Here is a 16,287-nt window from a genome sequence, read left to right as displayed (position 1 = left end):
GCGGACTGGCGGCGGCGGCGGCGGCGGCGGCGGCGGGGCGGGGCGGCCTCCGGGCCGCGGGGCGGGCGCGGGCGCGGGCTGGGAGGTTTCCGGGGGCGCCCGGGGCGTCCGTGCAGGAGCGCCGGGGACTCCCTGCCGCCCGCCCTCCAGCCCTTCCTGCAACCCGGCTCGCAGTAAGAGCGGGCCTCAGCGCCCGGTTCAGCCCCGCAGAGGCCTGGGAGGCGGCGGGGCTCGAGGAGAGGAACGGGATGGGGGGGGAGTTGTCCGCCACCTCCGAAGCTTGCGGGGGAGGGGACTCAGGGCCACCAGGCTTCGTTGGCAGATGTGAGGGAGGCCATGGGGGGGCACCCCACCCTCCACCCTTACCCCACCTGCTTTCTAAACCGTCTTCAGTCCTCCAGAAGAATAAAAACTTTACAAAGAAAGTTCTACCCCTAGTCCATTCCCTTCAGGGTCCAGCTGGACGGCGACGACTGCACATTTGTGGGGGGCGGGGCGGCTACCTGAGGGCCACACGCAGGTGCTGCGGCCCTGAAACCCCTCACCTGAGGGGCCAGAGTGTCCTCACCTATGGGGTGGGGGGGTGTCAAAAGAGGCCCTCCCTGTGGATTGTGGTGTGAAAGAAATGCCTGGGTTGATGGGGCTGGGCTGGCAGCCCCTTGGCACGGGCAAGGCCGGACTGTAACTTACCAGCTACCTCTCCTCTGCTGGAAGTGGCACCATGGCAGGAGAGATTTCTCCAGAGAACAACTCTTGGCGTGCCTGGAGGAGGACCTTGGGAATGCGGGTGGATGGAGTTTGAAGAAACACTTTAGGATCTGTCAATACATTTGGTTCCTGTTTCCAGAAGCCTTGGTTCCCCTGGGGACCTCTTCCATCGATCCAAGGTCTCCAGGAGCTAGGGGATGGCCCTGTCTTTCCCAGGAGACGGCAGCAACGCTTAAGCCTCTCTCTAGACAACCCTGGCCTCAGGGGAGCAGCCACCATCCTTGGAGACCCCTGCCAACCCTAGTCCATGTGCACCTGCCAGGTCCCGGATGTTGGAGGGACCACTGTGTGCTGGACCTGGTGTTGGGAGCTTCATTCTCTTATTTGTTCTCAAGCAACCTGGTGAGGTGAGGACTGTTTGCCCACCCAGGTCTGAGTCTGTTACTCCTGCCCAGCTGCCTCCCAGGAGATGGCCCAGCGGAAGGATTGGGGGAGAGGACTTTCTTCTACCACCACTTTTGTCCTTCATGGATAACCAGCCATGACAGCCCCTTGTGGGCGGGGCCCCAGCTTCCCAGAGCCCACACGGGACCTGACACATGGTAGGCACTCCAATGTCTTTTGGATGGATGACTCCCTGAGACTTGTGGGCTCTGGACCTAGCTTTTGCCCAGAGCTCTGGCCCCAAAGCCTCAGGGGGACCCACGGAGGGCCTGACATCTGCTGTTGGCTTCTGAAGGCTTCCGACCGTGCTACTTCCAACTCATTACTGCTAATGTTTGGGGACACCCTGCATACAACAGATGCTATTAGAAAACCAAATTCTGCTCTATCAGGAAGCAAAGCTAACAGAGCACAAAGCAGGTTAGGAGGGGAAGATTGATGAACCAGGGCCCCTGGAAAATAAATGAGGGAAGTTTTCTTTGCCAGAACACTTATTCATTACACTTAGTTCTTATTAAAGACACAGACACCCCACTGATCTCTGTGGTCCAGGGCTGGGGAGATGGGTTGCTGGGATTGGGAGGGCGCTGGAGGAACGTGGGTTTTCAAGACTTGACTTAAGTCAGTCAGCCTCCGGCAAAAGGATCCCTGTTGGGACCCAGCTCTGGGAAGACAGCTCTGGGCTTTGGCATTGGAGCCGGACTTGGTGTCCCTCCGGTGGCATCCTTCCCAGGAGGCTTGACTCCAAAAACCTTGGGCAAGGCCAGGCCTTAAGAGATTGGGCCAGGAGGGTCGCTCCCATCAGCGGTGGCGCTGCAGGGCCTTTTGGCACCTTGTCTCTGAGCCCTGAGTGGGCAAGGGTGGTATTCGGGGGTAGCGGCAAATGGAAATGAATCACGGTAAGTGGCATGCTGGCTATGTCCTTGAGGGGCTCCCAGGTGAGCCGGGAAATCATTCTTACATCTGCTCAACACATACTTATGGAGGGTCTCCTATGGTTGATTCTGGGCAATGGGGTCCATCAGAGAAGAAAAATGGACTCTCTGCTGTTGTAGACAAGTCGGTGGGGTCTATGACTCCCCCACCCCCACTGTCCCCAGAGGTAAGTGATCTGAGAGAGGGATGTATGCAGAGGAGGGGGCCTGGGAGGGTCCAGAGGGGCCAGAAGAGGCCTCACAGAGTGGAAGGCCAGGCAGGCCTGAGTTCAGGAGGTCGCCAGTCAGAGCACCAGGGGAGGTTCATTCCAGGGGCAGGAAGAGCAGAGGCAAAGGCCTGGCGGCATGAACATCAATGGCACGTCTCTGGCATGATGAGGGTTTGAGCAGGGAGCCACAAGGGTATGTGAAGGGAGATGGGGCAGGAGAGACAAGCTGGGGCTCCAGGCAACTGGTGGAAAGCTTGGACTTTATCCTCAAGACAAGAGAGTCATCTGGAGAGCAGGACATCTGGCCACAGAGGTGCCCTTCCGGCTACGGAGGTGGGTCCTTCCCCTCCCTATTGTGTCCACTAGCGGCCACTGGGACAGACACCCCGGGCGCTCCATCCACCTGCAGGAAGACAAGGCAGGGCCGGGGGCACTGCCTCGCACCCTCGCCTGTTCTCTCTCTCTCACTCACACACACACACACACACACACACACGTGCACACACACCCCTGCCTGCCCTCCAGTAGCATCTTCTTTTCCTCTTGCTGTTTCACTGGGCCAGACTTGCTGGGGAGGGGCCCCTGCTGCTCTCCGGGGAGAAGAGCAAATTAAGGTTTCTTTTTTTCTTTTTCTTTTTTTTTTAAAGATTTTATTTATTTATTTGACTGACAGAGATCACAAGGAGGCAGAGAGGCAGGCAGAGAGAGAGGAAGGGAAGCAGGCTCCCTGCCAAGCAGAGAGCCCGATGCGGGGCTCGATCCTAGGATCCTGAGATCATGACCTCAGCCACTCAGGTGCCCCGCAAATTAGGGTTTTCAATTCCAGCTCTAGGAAGATAATGACCTGGGGTTACAGGAGGAGAAAAGCCATCTGCTGCTGGGTTTTGTGCTTTTCCTCCAGCTCTAGGAACCTGGATAGGTAGAGGGGTTTTTTCCCAGACCCCAACCCATGACCTGTTGCTGCCCAATCACAGGACCAGCATTTGGGAGCAAAATGTCACTTGGGAAAGGGGAGGCTTTAGCTGCCTGGACCACGGGAGTCTCCCTGCAAGCTCAGGTCCTACTGTGTGCCCGGAACTAGTCTAAGGTCCTGGCACACAGTGTGAAGACAGACGAGGTACTTCCTCTTTTGGAGCTGAATATTCTAGCAGGAAGAGAGAGGTGATACACCTGCAAAGAAGATGGATTTCGGATAATGGTGACTGTGAAGGGGTGAGACAGGGAGGGTCAGGCAGCTTCCCGAGGATGTAGCATGTCCACAGCCACTGGGATGAAAAGCAAAGAAGAGGCCAGCTCCCGGAGAGCAGAAGGGAGGGCCTCCCAGGCCCAGGGGCCAGCACAGAGGTCCTGAAGAGGAAACAAACTCTGTGTGTTCAGGAAACGTGAGGACGGCAGGGCGGGCTGTGTGGAGGAACTGGAAGGGTCGGCGGGAGAGCGCGGGCCGGGGTCCCAAGGACAGTGCAGGCCACGCAACAAGCTGCCAGTGGATACCATGGAAACTATGGGAGGCTTTTAAACAGGGTAGGGATGTGTCCTTTGTTTTTATTTTTATTACTTTTTTAAATTAGGCTTTTATTTTAATTCCGGTGTAGTTATCTGATATGTCTTCAAACAGAACTTTCCAATAGCCAAAAAGGAGAGATAACCCCCAGTCTCCACTGACGAGTGGATGAACAGAATGTGGCCGATCCACATGGTGGAGGTTTCGGGGCAATAAGGTAGAACGAGGCCGTGTGACCTACAACGACATGGACAAGTGTCACTGGAACAAAGAAGCCGCACAGAGACCGCACACCTACTGTAGGATTCCATGAGTGTGGCAGGTCCAGTAAAGCTAGTCCAGAGCCAGAAAGTAGATTCCTGGTTGCCTGGCTCGGGAATGGGGGTAGGGAGTGGTTGTTAACGGGCACAGGCTTCTTTCCGGGGTATAAATGTTTTTAAAAGGACATTATGGTGATGGTTGTACAAATCTGTGAGTACATTACAAAAACACAAATTGTACACTTTTAGTGGGTGAGCTTTATGACACAAACATTATGTCCCGATAAAGCTGAGGTTTTTTGTTTCTTTGTTTTTAAGACTTTTCTGGTTTCCGAGTAGAGAACGGACCGAGGGGAGCAGGGGTAGACAGAGGGAGTAGGGGAGGCTGGTTCAGTCTCAGCCCGAAGACATCGGGCCCTGGGTCATGCAGCCCGTGTCAGGTACACAGTGGTGCCTTCCTTCCAGAGGTAGGAAAGCCTGCAAGGCTCAGGCTGCCATGTGGACATGACCCTGAGCTGCCGCAGTGTCAGGGGAGGGGGCATTTGCAGGAGTCTGCAGCTGTGAGCGATGGGGACCATAAACTTGCAAGTCACCAGCCTATAAATGACACTAAAGCCACGGAGTCAATGAGATCATTGAAGGAGAGAGAAAAGGCCCTTGGTCTGCGTGGCCTCAGCAGCTGGTACGTGGCCACAGATGTGGCCTTGCCTCTACGTGCTGAGTGGCTTCGGCTGGATTCACAGGCACAAGGCTGATGCCGTGATTAGCCAGAAAAGAGATGAATTGTGGGAGTCACGACTGCCTTTGGCTAGGCTCTCGTCCTGTCCAGGCAGGGAGACCTACTTCCTGGGGTCAGGCAAGGCCCCCCAGGACTCTGCCCATGCGGACAGCTTTATTCTCAGCCCCATGGGCACAGGGCTGTGTCGCCTGCTTGCTGCTAGAATCACCTGGCCGCCCGGCAGCTCTGACGCACGGGTCTGGGTTGAGCATCACTGAGCTGGAGGGAGTCCTAGCTGAGTTTTCCTGGGTGGGCCGGGGCGGGGGGCATTCTGGAGTGCTGAGCAGGGAATAACAAATCCAGAAGAATTTTTCCTCCTTATTAAAACACGCTTCCTTGGGCGCCTGGGTGGCTCAGTGGGTTAAAGCCTCTGCCTTCAGCTCAGGTCATGATCCCAGGGTCCTGGGATCGAGCCCCACATCGGGCTCTCTGCTCAGCGGAGAGCCTGCTTCCTCCTCTCTCTCTCTGCCTGCCTCTCTGCCTACTTGTGATCTCTGTCTGTCAATAAATAAATAAAATCTTTAAAAAAAAAACAACAACACGCTTCCTCCCATCCTGTTGCTCCTTCAGGACTGGAGGCCAAGCTCTCAAATACAAAGACAGGCAAGTTTCATGCAAGCTACAAAGAATGGGTGGGACATTTGGGGGCCTTCAAATGGTTAGGTCAGGCCCAGGAGAACGGTGCTGGGTCAACAGCCTCGAACTCTGCTCCTCATGTCTACTCTGAACTATGGCTGGGGCCAAGGAGAGAACAGGGGTTGGGATGGTCCTGCTCACGGTTTGCCCAGGATGGAGGGGATGCCGAGAGCCTGGGAGCTGCTCAGAGTTCTGGGCAAGCTGGGAGGAGCTGGCCCCCTACCATGGGAAGGACTGGTCTCAGGGTCCCTCGAGGTGCTTACTCGTACATCTCACCGGCAAAGGGCTTTATAATGACCAGACAAAAAAGCATTAGAGCCCTGAGTATAGAGGACGTAAGTTGTTACAAGTTGTCTCTTATAAATTTGAGACTGAAAACTCAGTAGAATGTCCATAATCTGAAGACTAAAAGGGAATTCAAATGCCGTGTGCCTGAAATCAGTCCGAGGTGGGAGAGCTCAGCACAGGGTTCGCGCCCAGGGTGGTGGGAATTGGCAGACAGCGAGAGGGAGCTCTCCACATGCTGGGAATGTTCTCTAACTTGATGTAGGGGAGGCTGCGTGAATATGTACACAGGTGAACATTCCCGGAGCTGTATACTTAAGTTCTGTGACTTTTGCACATGTGACTGTGTCTCCACTATACCTCAGTCAAAATGTTCTTTTAAGGGGCGCCTGGGTGGTTCAGCTGGTTAAGCATCCGACTCGATCTTAGTTCAGGTCTTGAGCTCAGGGTTGTGAGTTCAAGCCCTGTGCTGGGTTCCATGTTGAGCATGGAACCTATTTAAGAAATAAGAAGTTCTTTTATTTTTATTTATTTTTTAAAGGTTTATTTATTTATTTGAGAGAGAGGGAACAGGGGGGCAGAGCAGAGAGAGAGAGGTGGAGAGAGTCCCAGACTCCATGCTAAGTGTGGAAGCCAATTTGGGGCTCAATCCCATGACCCTGAGATCATGACCTGAGCTGAAACCAGGAGTCAGAGGCTCAACCGACTGAGCTACCCAGGTGCTCCCCAAAAAAGTTCTTTTTAAAAAAAATTTCATTTGGGAGCACCTGGGTGGCTCAGTTGGTAGAGCAACCACTGGATTTTGGCTCAGGTCATGATTTCAGGGTCATGGGATCGAGCCTTCATTGGGCTCCACTCAGCAAGGACAGCAAGGAGTCTGTTTGTCCCTCCCTGTCCCCATCGGCCCCACCCCCCTACTTGCACTTGTGCACACTCTCTCTTTCTCTCTCTCTCAAATGGATAAATAACTATAATCGTTTAAAAAAAAAGTTTCATTTAAAGGCTCAAGGGAAAAAAATGGGACTAATTTAAAAGACGAGAGCCATGGAAAAATAAAAAGCTACATGAAGGAAGACACAGTGATTGGGCTGGAGGGAGGAAGGGTGTCCGGTGTCCTTAAGAGAAAGATCAAGGATGTGGAGACAAAGCTGAAAGAGAGAGGAGGAGGCGGATCGCTCCTGACCTCTGCAGAGAGGGGATTAGAAGGTTGGATCTGTTTGTTCTCCAACAGACTGTCTGTTCTGGGACAGATCCCAGAGAGCTTCCTCAGTGGAAGAGGCAGTAGGTCAGAGAGCAGGTGAGATGTCTTCCTTAGGGAGCAGCGACAGGTCCCACTGGGAGGGCCCTAAAGCCACGGTGGGTGGTGGCAGTCAGGATGGCCCCCTTGGCTGGTGATCAGGCGGGCTTGAGACAGGTAAGGTGCCAAGGCCACGTGGTGATTGTAGGTGGGGAGCCTCATGCTGGGAGAACATGGGAGGCTGGAAAGGTGACCCAGCACAGGGTGGGGTACAACCAGGGGACACAGGTAGATCGAAGCCTGTGCGGGACCCTCCATGGAAAGCCATCTCCTGGTTGGAACGGCCCATGGGGGAGGGGTGAAGGTGGACCTAAAACTAAGTTTGAGACCCAGAACTCACTGGCGTCATACCCCCCACAGATCCGGAAGATTCTGAAGAGAAAAGAGAAGGCCCCAGAGCCAGAAAACAGTTTTGGCTCCGCACAGGCTGGCTGACGAGACGGGCCATCTGAGAAAGCAGCTTCAGTTATCAAAAGTGCAGCCGGACCAGCTTGACAGGAGTGAGGCCACAGAGGGGAGTGGAAGCTGCAGGAACAAAGGTCAAAGGAGGGGCTCCGGTCCCCCTCCGGATGGGAAGAGTCCAGAGCACCATGGAGACACAGGGCAGGAGACCCTTGTTTTTCGGGTATTCCTGGGGCCAGTGGGGTGGGGCGGGGCAGGGGACCAGTCTCAGAAGCTTCTGCTTCAGAACCCGAGACAGATGTTAGGGTAAGATGAATCCGAGGCCTCGTCCCTCAGAAGTCAGAGGAAACTTTCAAAAACGCGAAGTAGGTCATCTCATGGCCCTGCTTTGGCCTCTTCCTGGCTTCCTGCTGCTCAGATTAAAGTCAGACTCTGCCCTGGGCCTGCCTTGAGGCCCTGCAGGACGGAGGCGGGTCCACCCGAGCTGCTCTGGCCCAAGGGACAGCACCCTGCGTTCACCACTGCCCTCCCTGTACTTCCTACCTCTGGGCCTTTGCACTCGCTGTTCCCGCTGCCTGGAATGGTGTGTCACACTGTCCGCTCCCCATCACCACTGTCCCCCTGTCACTCTCTTACGTCCCCTGCTGGTGGCCTCCCAAGCACGAGCTCCGCCTGCACGCCAGCCCCACCCTGCCCCTGGTCTGGAAGCCGCATGGGGGCGGAGACCTTGTCTGTCTTGTGGAAGCTGCACCTGCAGCCCCTTGCCCACTGCCCAGCAGAGATGGTTAAAGGCCACCTGTGGAATTACAGAGCCTGGAGGGTTCTGGAACGGTGGTCTGGGCAAGGAGTCCCATAACCTGTGAAGGTCTGGGGTTCAGCCTGAAAACTTGCATTTCTAACAAGCTCCTGTTGCTGCCGGTGCCTTGGACTCAGCTTCCATACTCAACCACGGATCAAACAATGGCCCAGTGCTGGATCGTTTTTGTGGGCCAAAGCAGAAACCCCTGCCTCAGGTGTCAGGGGAACTCCCAAGGGAATAGTGACTGGTGGTGAGCAGCTCCTGAGCGTCAGGGCAGGAGGGTCTGGGTGTCTCCCCGCAGGGAGACGGCCACACCCCTGATGACTGCAAGGTTGGCCGATAAATCCAAAGCCTTGGGAGAGGGAAGTTGAGGTGTGGGCGTGCATGTGTGTGCACGTGCCTGTCTCAAGGGAAGGGTAGAGAGAGGTCAGGGAAGGCTTCCTGGAGGAGGTGACATAGAGGCAGCCTTGAGGAATGAAGAGGAGTTTAGTAGGCATACCTGGGGGTTGGGGGGGGGGTGGCGCAGAGGACAGTCCAGGCAATAGGCACAGGGATGGACATGGACGGAGGTATATGAGAACATGGACAACTCTAGATTGGTTTCTAAAAGGAAAGAATCTCTGGGCTATTTGCATGCTTTTCTGGGTTGGGTTTTGCCATTCTCCGAAACACCGAAGGCTTCTGGGAGAGATCTCAGGTATCCCTCTTTACATTCATACCAGGGAGAGCTCATCATTTTTGTCCAAATCGGGACCCTTTTGAGAGCAGAGGGGGGTGTGGTTAATTACTGGGCTGGAACAGTATGTCTAAAAACTAAACCGTCATGAGCAAATGTCCGGAGGAGGATGAGGGCCACTCTGGATCTGGGGTCATTTATGTGGGGAGGGGAGAGGAGGAGTGTGGCCGGGGGACCCCTGTGGGCATCTGCCCAGAGGTCAGGAATGGCTGTTTGAGAGACCTGAGAGACCTAAGCAGGTCTCTCTAGGCCTTAGTTTCCTGCTCTGTAAATCTCTGCCTGCCGTGTCTTCCTGCCAGAGCTGTAGGAAGGATTCATCAGGTACATCCTGAAGAGGACAGACAAACAGGACCTCCCCCACCACCCCGCCCCCCTACCATGCCTTCCCCCCGCAAGCGGAGAGCCTCTGCTAGATTCTGGGCAAGCTCCCAGCATCTTCTTTAAGCTCTCCCCCTCTGCCAGAGCAGCAGCCCCCCTCCCCCTGTCTCCCTGACAACCTCCCCCCGCCCCCCACCAACCAGGCCAGCCCCTGGAAGTCCTTGGATCTTTACCCCAGTTTCCCGATTTCATAGATTCAGGGCTAACGGCAAAATGCTTGCTCAACGTGAAAAGCAGAAAATGTTCAGATTTATTGCTTTGAGATTATGGGTTGTCTCCTGGGCCTGGTTGATGCAGTTTCCTCCAAGTTTCAGAGCATTTTGTTTAAAAAGAAGGATTTTTGACAGCAGTGTTTTCTAGTTTACAGAGAGCGTTCACATAATAGCAGTAACAATCATTACTATATGTACTGAGTTACTACACTGGGGAACTCAATTAACCCTCGAAATCTCCCTCCCTTTCCACAGAGACAGGCAGAGGCTCAGAGAGGTTAAGGGGCTTGCCCAAGGTCACACAGCCCAGGGAAAGGGCAGGTCCATGGTTTCAGTCAGTCCGTGCTCACCCTCTCCTGTCCTGCCTTTCTGATTTTCAGCTTGACCTAATGCACGCAGATTTGCAGACATACAGTGGGTGAGAACAAAACAAAACAAAAACCAGAGGCTGTTGTTGAAAACAGACACCGGAATGAGTTTAACCAGGTACGTCCAAGGGAACCCTCACCTCCCCAAACAATATATTTTGTGCTAAGATTAGTTTTGTAATGATGCAGGTGGTAGAGGGTCCAGTGGGACAAGGATTCAGTGAGCAGAGGACTAGTTTTCTAGATCCTAGGACTGAACGGTCCAAAATGGCACCCAGTGACCACCTATGGCTATTTAAATTTAATTAAAATGAAATAAAATTTTAAATTTAGTTCCTCAGTCGTGCTTGCCACATTTTCAGTGTTCAATATCCACCTGGGGCCGTCCTATTAGACAGCACAGAGATAGAGTATTTCCATCACCACAGAAAGTTCTCCTAAGCCACCAGCAAGCCAGCTCCTGTCTCATCCAGACTATGCTGGAGGCCGCGGGGAGCCGCTGATGGAGGTGATAGCTTCCTCTGCCACCAAGGCAGATGCCATTCCAACACCTGAGCCCCTCAATTTGGGGGAGGTTACGACTCCATGGATGCAAATAATTTTTTTAAAAGATTTTATTTATTTATTTGACAGAGAGCTAGAGAGAGAGCACAAGTAAGCAGAGCAGCAGGCAGAGTGGAGAGCGAAGCAGGCTCTCTGCTGAGAGCCCGATGTGGGGGCTCGATGTTGATCACAAGACCCTGGAATCATGACCTGAGCCGAAGGCAGCCACTAAACCAACTGAGCCACCCAGGTGCCCTGCAAATAATTTTTTTAAAAGATTTATTTATTTATTTGAGAGGGAGAGCACGAGCAGAAGGGGCAGAGGGAGAGGATCCCAGACTCCTTGCTGAGCCCGAACCTGACACTGGGCTTGATCTCATGACTCTGAGATCAGGACCTGAGCTGAAAACCAGAGTTGGAAGATTAACCCACTGCGCCACGCAGGGGCCGCTCCATGGGAGCAGATGAACAGAAACCAAAGGAGCAGGCATTAGCAGAGGCCTCGCTACTCAGTGTGGTCTGAGGCCCGGCAGTATCCGCATCTCCTGGGAGCTTGTTAGAAACTCAGGAGCTTGGGCTCCGTGCCTGACCTGCTGAATATGAATCTGCATTTTAACAAGATCCCCAGGTGATTCAGGTGCACGTTCAAGTTTGAGAAGCTCTGTCTTAAGAGACAGGAGAAGCAGGATCAAAGTATTGTTCCAAATATAGGGAACCAAACATATTTTTAGATACTAAAAAATAGCATTAGCACCCCCATTAGCGTGTGATTGAGCTTTAGTCACAGACGGCTGAGTGTCTGTGTGCCACATAATCAAGAAGCAGAGCCCCCGTGGGGGACCTGGGAGGAGCTGGCCCTTCCCTGTCTCCAGCACGTTGGCGAACCTTGAAGAAGTCCCCTCCCCAAAGCAAAGGAGGCCGAGGTGAGATTCACATCATGGGTCTCAAGGATGCTGCCTTTAAACCAGATTTTCTGCTTTTGCTATTCTTCCCAGTGCACTTGTATTTGAACTTTGCCAATTGCCAGGGACACAACGTGATGCACAAAACATCTTCACAAACACAGGGGATTAAAAGGAAGCATCTGGAGAAGGGCTCTGTCCAGTTTCTCAGGAGTGTAGCGCTCCCCGGCCTCAGTGCTGGGAACCAGCTGCTGATCAAGCTTTCTGGCAGGAACCAGCCTCCCGCCCCTCCATGAAGAAAACAGGTGCAAAAGGTGGTTCCCTCCGACGAGACTCCGAAAGAGACTGGCAGCACGCTGACCCTTGGCGGGGGAAGAAGGGTCCACCGCCAGCACTGGTTCCAGAACTGGGATTCCGATTCCGTGGCTCCTCCTTCCATGAAGATGACTCATCCCTTAATTTCTCTCTCCGCTCAGCCTACCTTGGGCCTTACTTATTTTTATCCCTGGAATGGAGTTAAGTTGCCAAAAGAATGGTATTTCTCCACCTGCAAGGCCCTCCTGGAGGATGAATTTTAAAATATTCATTTTTACAACTTGCCCCCAGGGATAACGCAGAAGACAGAAGGCTGGTGGCGGGGTGGGAGGGAGGGTAACATACAGCGATATGGGCCCAGCGGGGAAGCCCGGGGGGCCTTGGGGAACTGCCGAGGGACTTTGCAATGGTGAGACATCCCAGGAGCGGATTCTGAGGCGCAGAACCAGAGGCGAGGGAGGAATGGTCAAGGATGCTTGCATAACTCTCTTTAAAATACTGAAAACAATCAAAGCAGAACCTGCAAAGAGTCCTGCTGTTTTGCCTTCACAAAAGGCAAAATGAAGTGCGTGGCTTCATTATCTCGGCAGCAAACTTCCTTTTCTGCTCCTGGGAACAGCCCGTGGGGCATTGCATGGGGTCCCAGCGGGTCCCTCATTCAGGATGCCCCACCGGCTGCCAGCTGGGAGCACGTGACTCACGCTGGGCCAATGGGAAGCCCGCTTCTTTGAAGGGCGGCAGTAGAAATGTTTGAATTCACCTGTCCTGATGGGGGGGTACTGGGGAGACTGCCCCCTTGGTTCTTGCTGCTTGGATTCCTGGCCACGTCCTCTTCCTAGTCCTTCTTGAGGTTGGACTGTTCATTCTCCTGAGATCCCATGAGTCACCGCAAAGCACTTCAATATGTTCTTTTTCTTCCCCCCCCCCTTCCTTCCTTCCTCCCTTCCCTCTCTCCCTCCCACCCCCTCCTTTTTTTGGTGTAAGTTAGACAGAGTTTTCTATTATTTGTAACTGAGAGCCCCAACTGTCACAAACCCAAATGTCCAGAAATAGGGGCTTAGATCCAGAACGCATGATACAGAACACGATGGAATATTCCACAGCCAGGAACAGTGATAAAGGTGTATTTGTTGACATGGAAAGATCTTCACAATATATAGCTGAGAGCAAAAGCAGATTACTGTAGAACAGTATGCACAGTATGGTGCCATGTTGCAAAATATATTCTGTACATTCATAGAAAAAGATCTAGAAGAAAATATAACAGTATTCATTCTGGAGGGTAGAATGGTGGATGGTTTTCTTTCTGCTTAGCATAAAGATATTCCTCACCTTTTCAACAATGCTTGTACAGTGGGTTTTTCTGTTTTACTTTTGTTTTTTTTTGTGTGTGTGTGTTTTTGTTTGTTTATTTGTTTTAATAAACACAGGCAGGTCTCCAGAGGCTGTCAAAAGTGAAGTGACTTCCTGGGTTCAGGCAGGGACTTACTCACCAAACACCAGGTTTCCTGCCATGGGGATGGCTCCCCCATAATTCTGACTACTTAAGAAGATTCTGGAAGCATCTGCGTCTCCAGAACAAGGAAGAAGCCCTTCCCATATGGCCAGGGTGCCAGTGGGTCCCACTTATTCTCACAGCAACCTTGGAATGTGGGAGGTTCCTCCCTCTGTTTGATGGAAGAATGGCCCGAGAGGTGAGGTGACCTATCCAGGGTCCCACTGTGTGGACATAAAGCCAGGTTACTTGGCCTAGGGCTCCAGTACCCCAGGGACTACTCAAGTTTATGATGGCCAAAACAATGCAGCTGAGCATGGGGGAGGGTTCAGAATGCCCCTGTGTGGTCAGCTGTGGGGCAACCTACCTCAACTCCTTGTTCTGTACATGGCCTCAAGGTGTTGGGCCTCTGGGTGGGAGGGGGGAGCAGGTAATGTCACTGGGGAGGGGGTTTGTGGGATACTCCTCCCGCTGCTTGTTATCTTCCAGGTCTCAGCTTGAAAGTCAGCTGCTCAGAGAGGCTCTCCTTGCTGCCCTAAGATGATCCCTGGCCACAGGCGCCTCGGCCCCACATCTCCTCTGTAGCAGTTCACGTGACTCACAGTCATGTTGCTTATCTGTCCGTCTACTTTACAGGCCATCTTTCCCCTCCTTGGCTGTATGCTCCCTGAGGCCAGGGCTTACAACTGTTTCACTCCCGGCTGTGTCCCTAGCAGCTAGCCCAGTGTCTGGTCTCCTATGGGCACTCACCACGTGTCTCCTGAATGAGAACCGATGGACACACAACAGGGGTCCTGAACACACTGTAGGGACTGGGCTCCCCCCTGCCTCTACCAGCTGATGACCTCAGGCAAGCTGCTGGCCCTCTCTGGGCCTCTTCCAAGCCTTAAGTATAAACATCCAACTCCATTTAAAGGATGGGCTTCAACCTTCCTGAATTTTTAAGACAAATTTAAGGGAAGGCAATAGAAGTTGGAGTCGTGACTAAATTGTCTGACACATCAACTGCTGGTGGATTATTTTTCTGGGTGATAACATTGCTGTGGTTTTCCCAGGAGTCACTGTTGTGCAATGAACCCAGTTGTATTTCTTATTCAATAAACTCTTTTATTGTAAGTTTACAGATTTTCCCATTACAATAATGAAAATAGCACTAGTGATTCGCTAACATTGAGGCCAAATAAAAAGGGAACGCCCCCTCAAATCATAAGGTAAATGCCGCGTAGTTGAACGTATAGTAAATGTTGGGCAGAAGGCATTTAAGATCTAGAAAATGGGGTCAAGGTCTGTGTGCAAACACTTTATAAGGTTTAGTTTCTCAAGATGCTGCTGCTTTGGAAAGCCCATGATTCTGAAACTATATTTGTAATTTGTGATAAAACACAACTGCAGAGAAAAGGCAAAATCAAGCAAAACAAACAAACAAACAAAAAAACCCCTCCCCAAATGAGAGGAAGTAAATCAAAAGGCTTGGGGACAATATGCAAACCTCCATTCACTGGGCCCTACAATGGCAAGTGAGTGGGTTTCATAGAATTTCTCCGTAGAAAGGAAAGTCTGGGCCTGGGGGGACATCACTGCGTCTCCAAGTCCTGTCTCCTCACAGAGGAAAAGAAGTTTCTTGTCCGACACATCTGCCCTGGGTCTGCCAGGAGTGGGGCCTATGTTCCCAATCCCTTTGAGAACAGTCCCAAATCCTGAAAAGGCAAGGCAGCCCTCCGGGGCCCTGGGTGCGGCAGGGAGACGGGTCAGAGTCGGCCCCCAACCCTGCTGGAGCTGTCCGAGTGATTCACGGGGAGGGGGTGGGCCTCTGTGTTGAACACCCAGTCTTCCAGGGAGAGCATGTCATCTTCAGAGAACAGAAGATAGAGATACCTGTGCCCCCGGGGCAGGGAGGGAAGCAAGACAAAGCTGGTGAGGGCACTGGGGAAAAGGGGCCCACTGGCAGCCAGTCTCAGAGGCTTCCGCAACACTGGGCCGTGGCTAAGGGTGCAGGGAGGTTTGAGATCCAGGGTCTACCTGCAGCACTGGTCCCAGGGAAGGCACTGTGGATGCTGAGGAGAGCCCTGAGATCTGGGGCAGTCAGACCTGGTTTAACTCTGGCTCTGCCCCTGGCCTTCCTCTGTTAGGTTGTACCCATCTGCCTTCACTCAGGTACTTGCGCCGCCTGGAGGAGAGGCCGGCTAGGTCCCCTTATGGCTTAGATTCTTCTTTCTTTTCATGGTGGCCTGAGTACTGCACCAGTCCAAACTCTTAGGCTGCTCCCTGAGGTGCCCCCCAGGAGACTCTAGACTAAAGCAGATGTTAGGACACTTAAATGAATAGGGAGTTGTGACTCCAGAACTCCAACTCCCCAAGCCAAAGGAATGGACTATTCCAATCCATTGCAAAGGGTAAAGCACAAGGTTTGGGGAAGAGCAAGGAAACGGGGTGGCTGACTTCCACCCCCAGAAAGTGAGGGAACAGCGCAGGAGCAAAGCTGTAGAGGAAGGTCAACGGCAGTGACCACCGTTGCCATCATTCCTCCCATTTTACAGAAGAGGACATGGTTTCAGAGATCCCAGGGACCCAAGGAGACAGGTTACAGAAATTAACTTAGCACACCGCTCGTACTTGGAGTTGGGGTGCTGTCTGGTCTCTTTCTGAGGGGAGAAACCCACCTGGCCTGAGGGGCGTCCTGGGGACCCCAGGCCCCCTAGCCATGGGCCCCCCCGGGATGGCAGAACTCGGTGGTGAAGGGAGGGACTGCTGACCCCAGGCCTTGCCTCCTCCTCCCTCCAACCCTAAGAAAGTCCCAGTTTCCCTCTGGAAAGAACACCAGCCAAACCCCAACTCACTTTAGTGTCTCCGCTAGAAAGAAAGTCTGCTGCTTGTTGTCGTGGTTGGGGACACTGCTGTACACGTCTTGGATCCCGGAGAAACCAGCTTCCGTCCGACAGTATTTCTCCAAGGCCTGAAGAAAAGGGAGGCAGCTTTGGTGCAGGGAGAGGAGAGGCCCCCCCGCAAGATTCGTGCCTGCCCAGGTCGTGAACAGGCAGGCCCCGGACCACTCTGCTGGGGACCCCTGGCATTTGTGGAAGCAGA

The 16,287-nt window shown here is 53.2% G+C and overlaps 1 protein-coding gene across 1 annotated transcript in view; it reads right to left on the bottom strand.

Moving 5' to 3' along the window:
* Positions 1 to 14,284: 14,284 nt before the first annotated feature.
* Positions 14,285 to 16,287, bottom strand: part of MAN1C1 (mannosidase alpha class 1C member 1) — a 137,104-nt gene continuing 135,101 nt past the window's right edge. The window contains exons 11-12 of the mRNA XM_004741136.3: positions 16,041 to 16,156; positions 14,285 to 15,078 (exon numbers count right to left, since the gene is read on the bottom strand). Of these exons, the coding sequence (XP_004741193.1) occupies positions 14,952 to 15,078; positions 16,041 to 16,156 (243 nt within the window). The 3' untranslated portion in view covers positions 14,285 to 14,951. The remainder of the gene's footprint in view (positions 15,079 to 16,040; positions 16,157 to 16,287) is intronic.

This window comes from Mustela putorius, unplaced genomic scaffold (assembly GCF_011764305.1).
Source record: "Mustela putorius furo isolate JIRA1106 unplaced genomic scaffold, ASM1176430v1.1 tig00003853_pilon_pilon_pilon, whole genome shotgun sequence".
NCBI lineage: Eukaryota > Metazoa > Chordata > Mammalia > Carnivora > Mustelidae > Mustela > Mustela putorius.
Note: the sequence above shows the minus strand (reverse complement) of the source record. Positions and strands in the feature narration are given on the sequence as shown.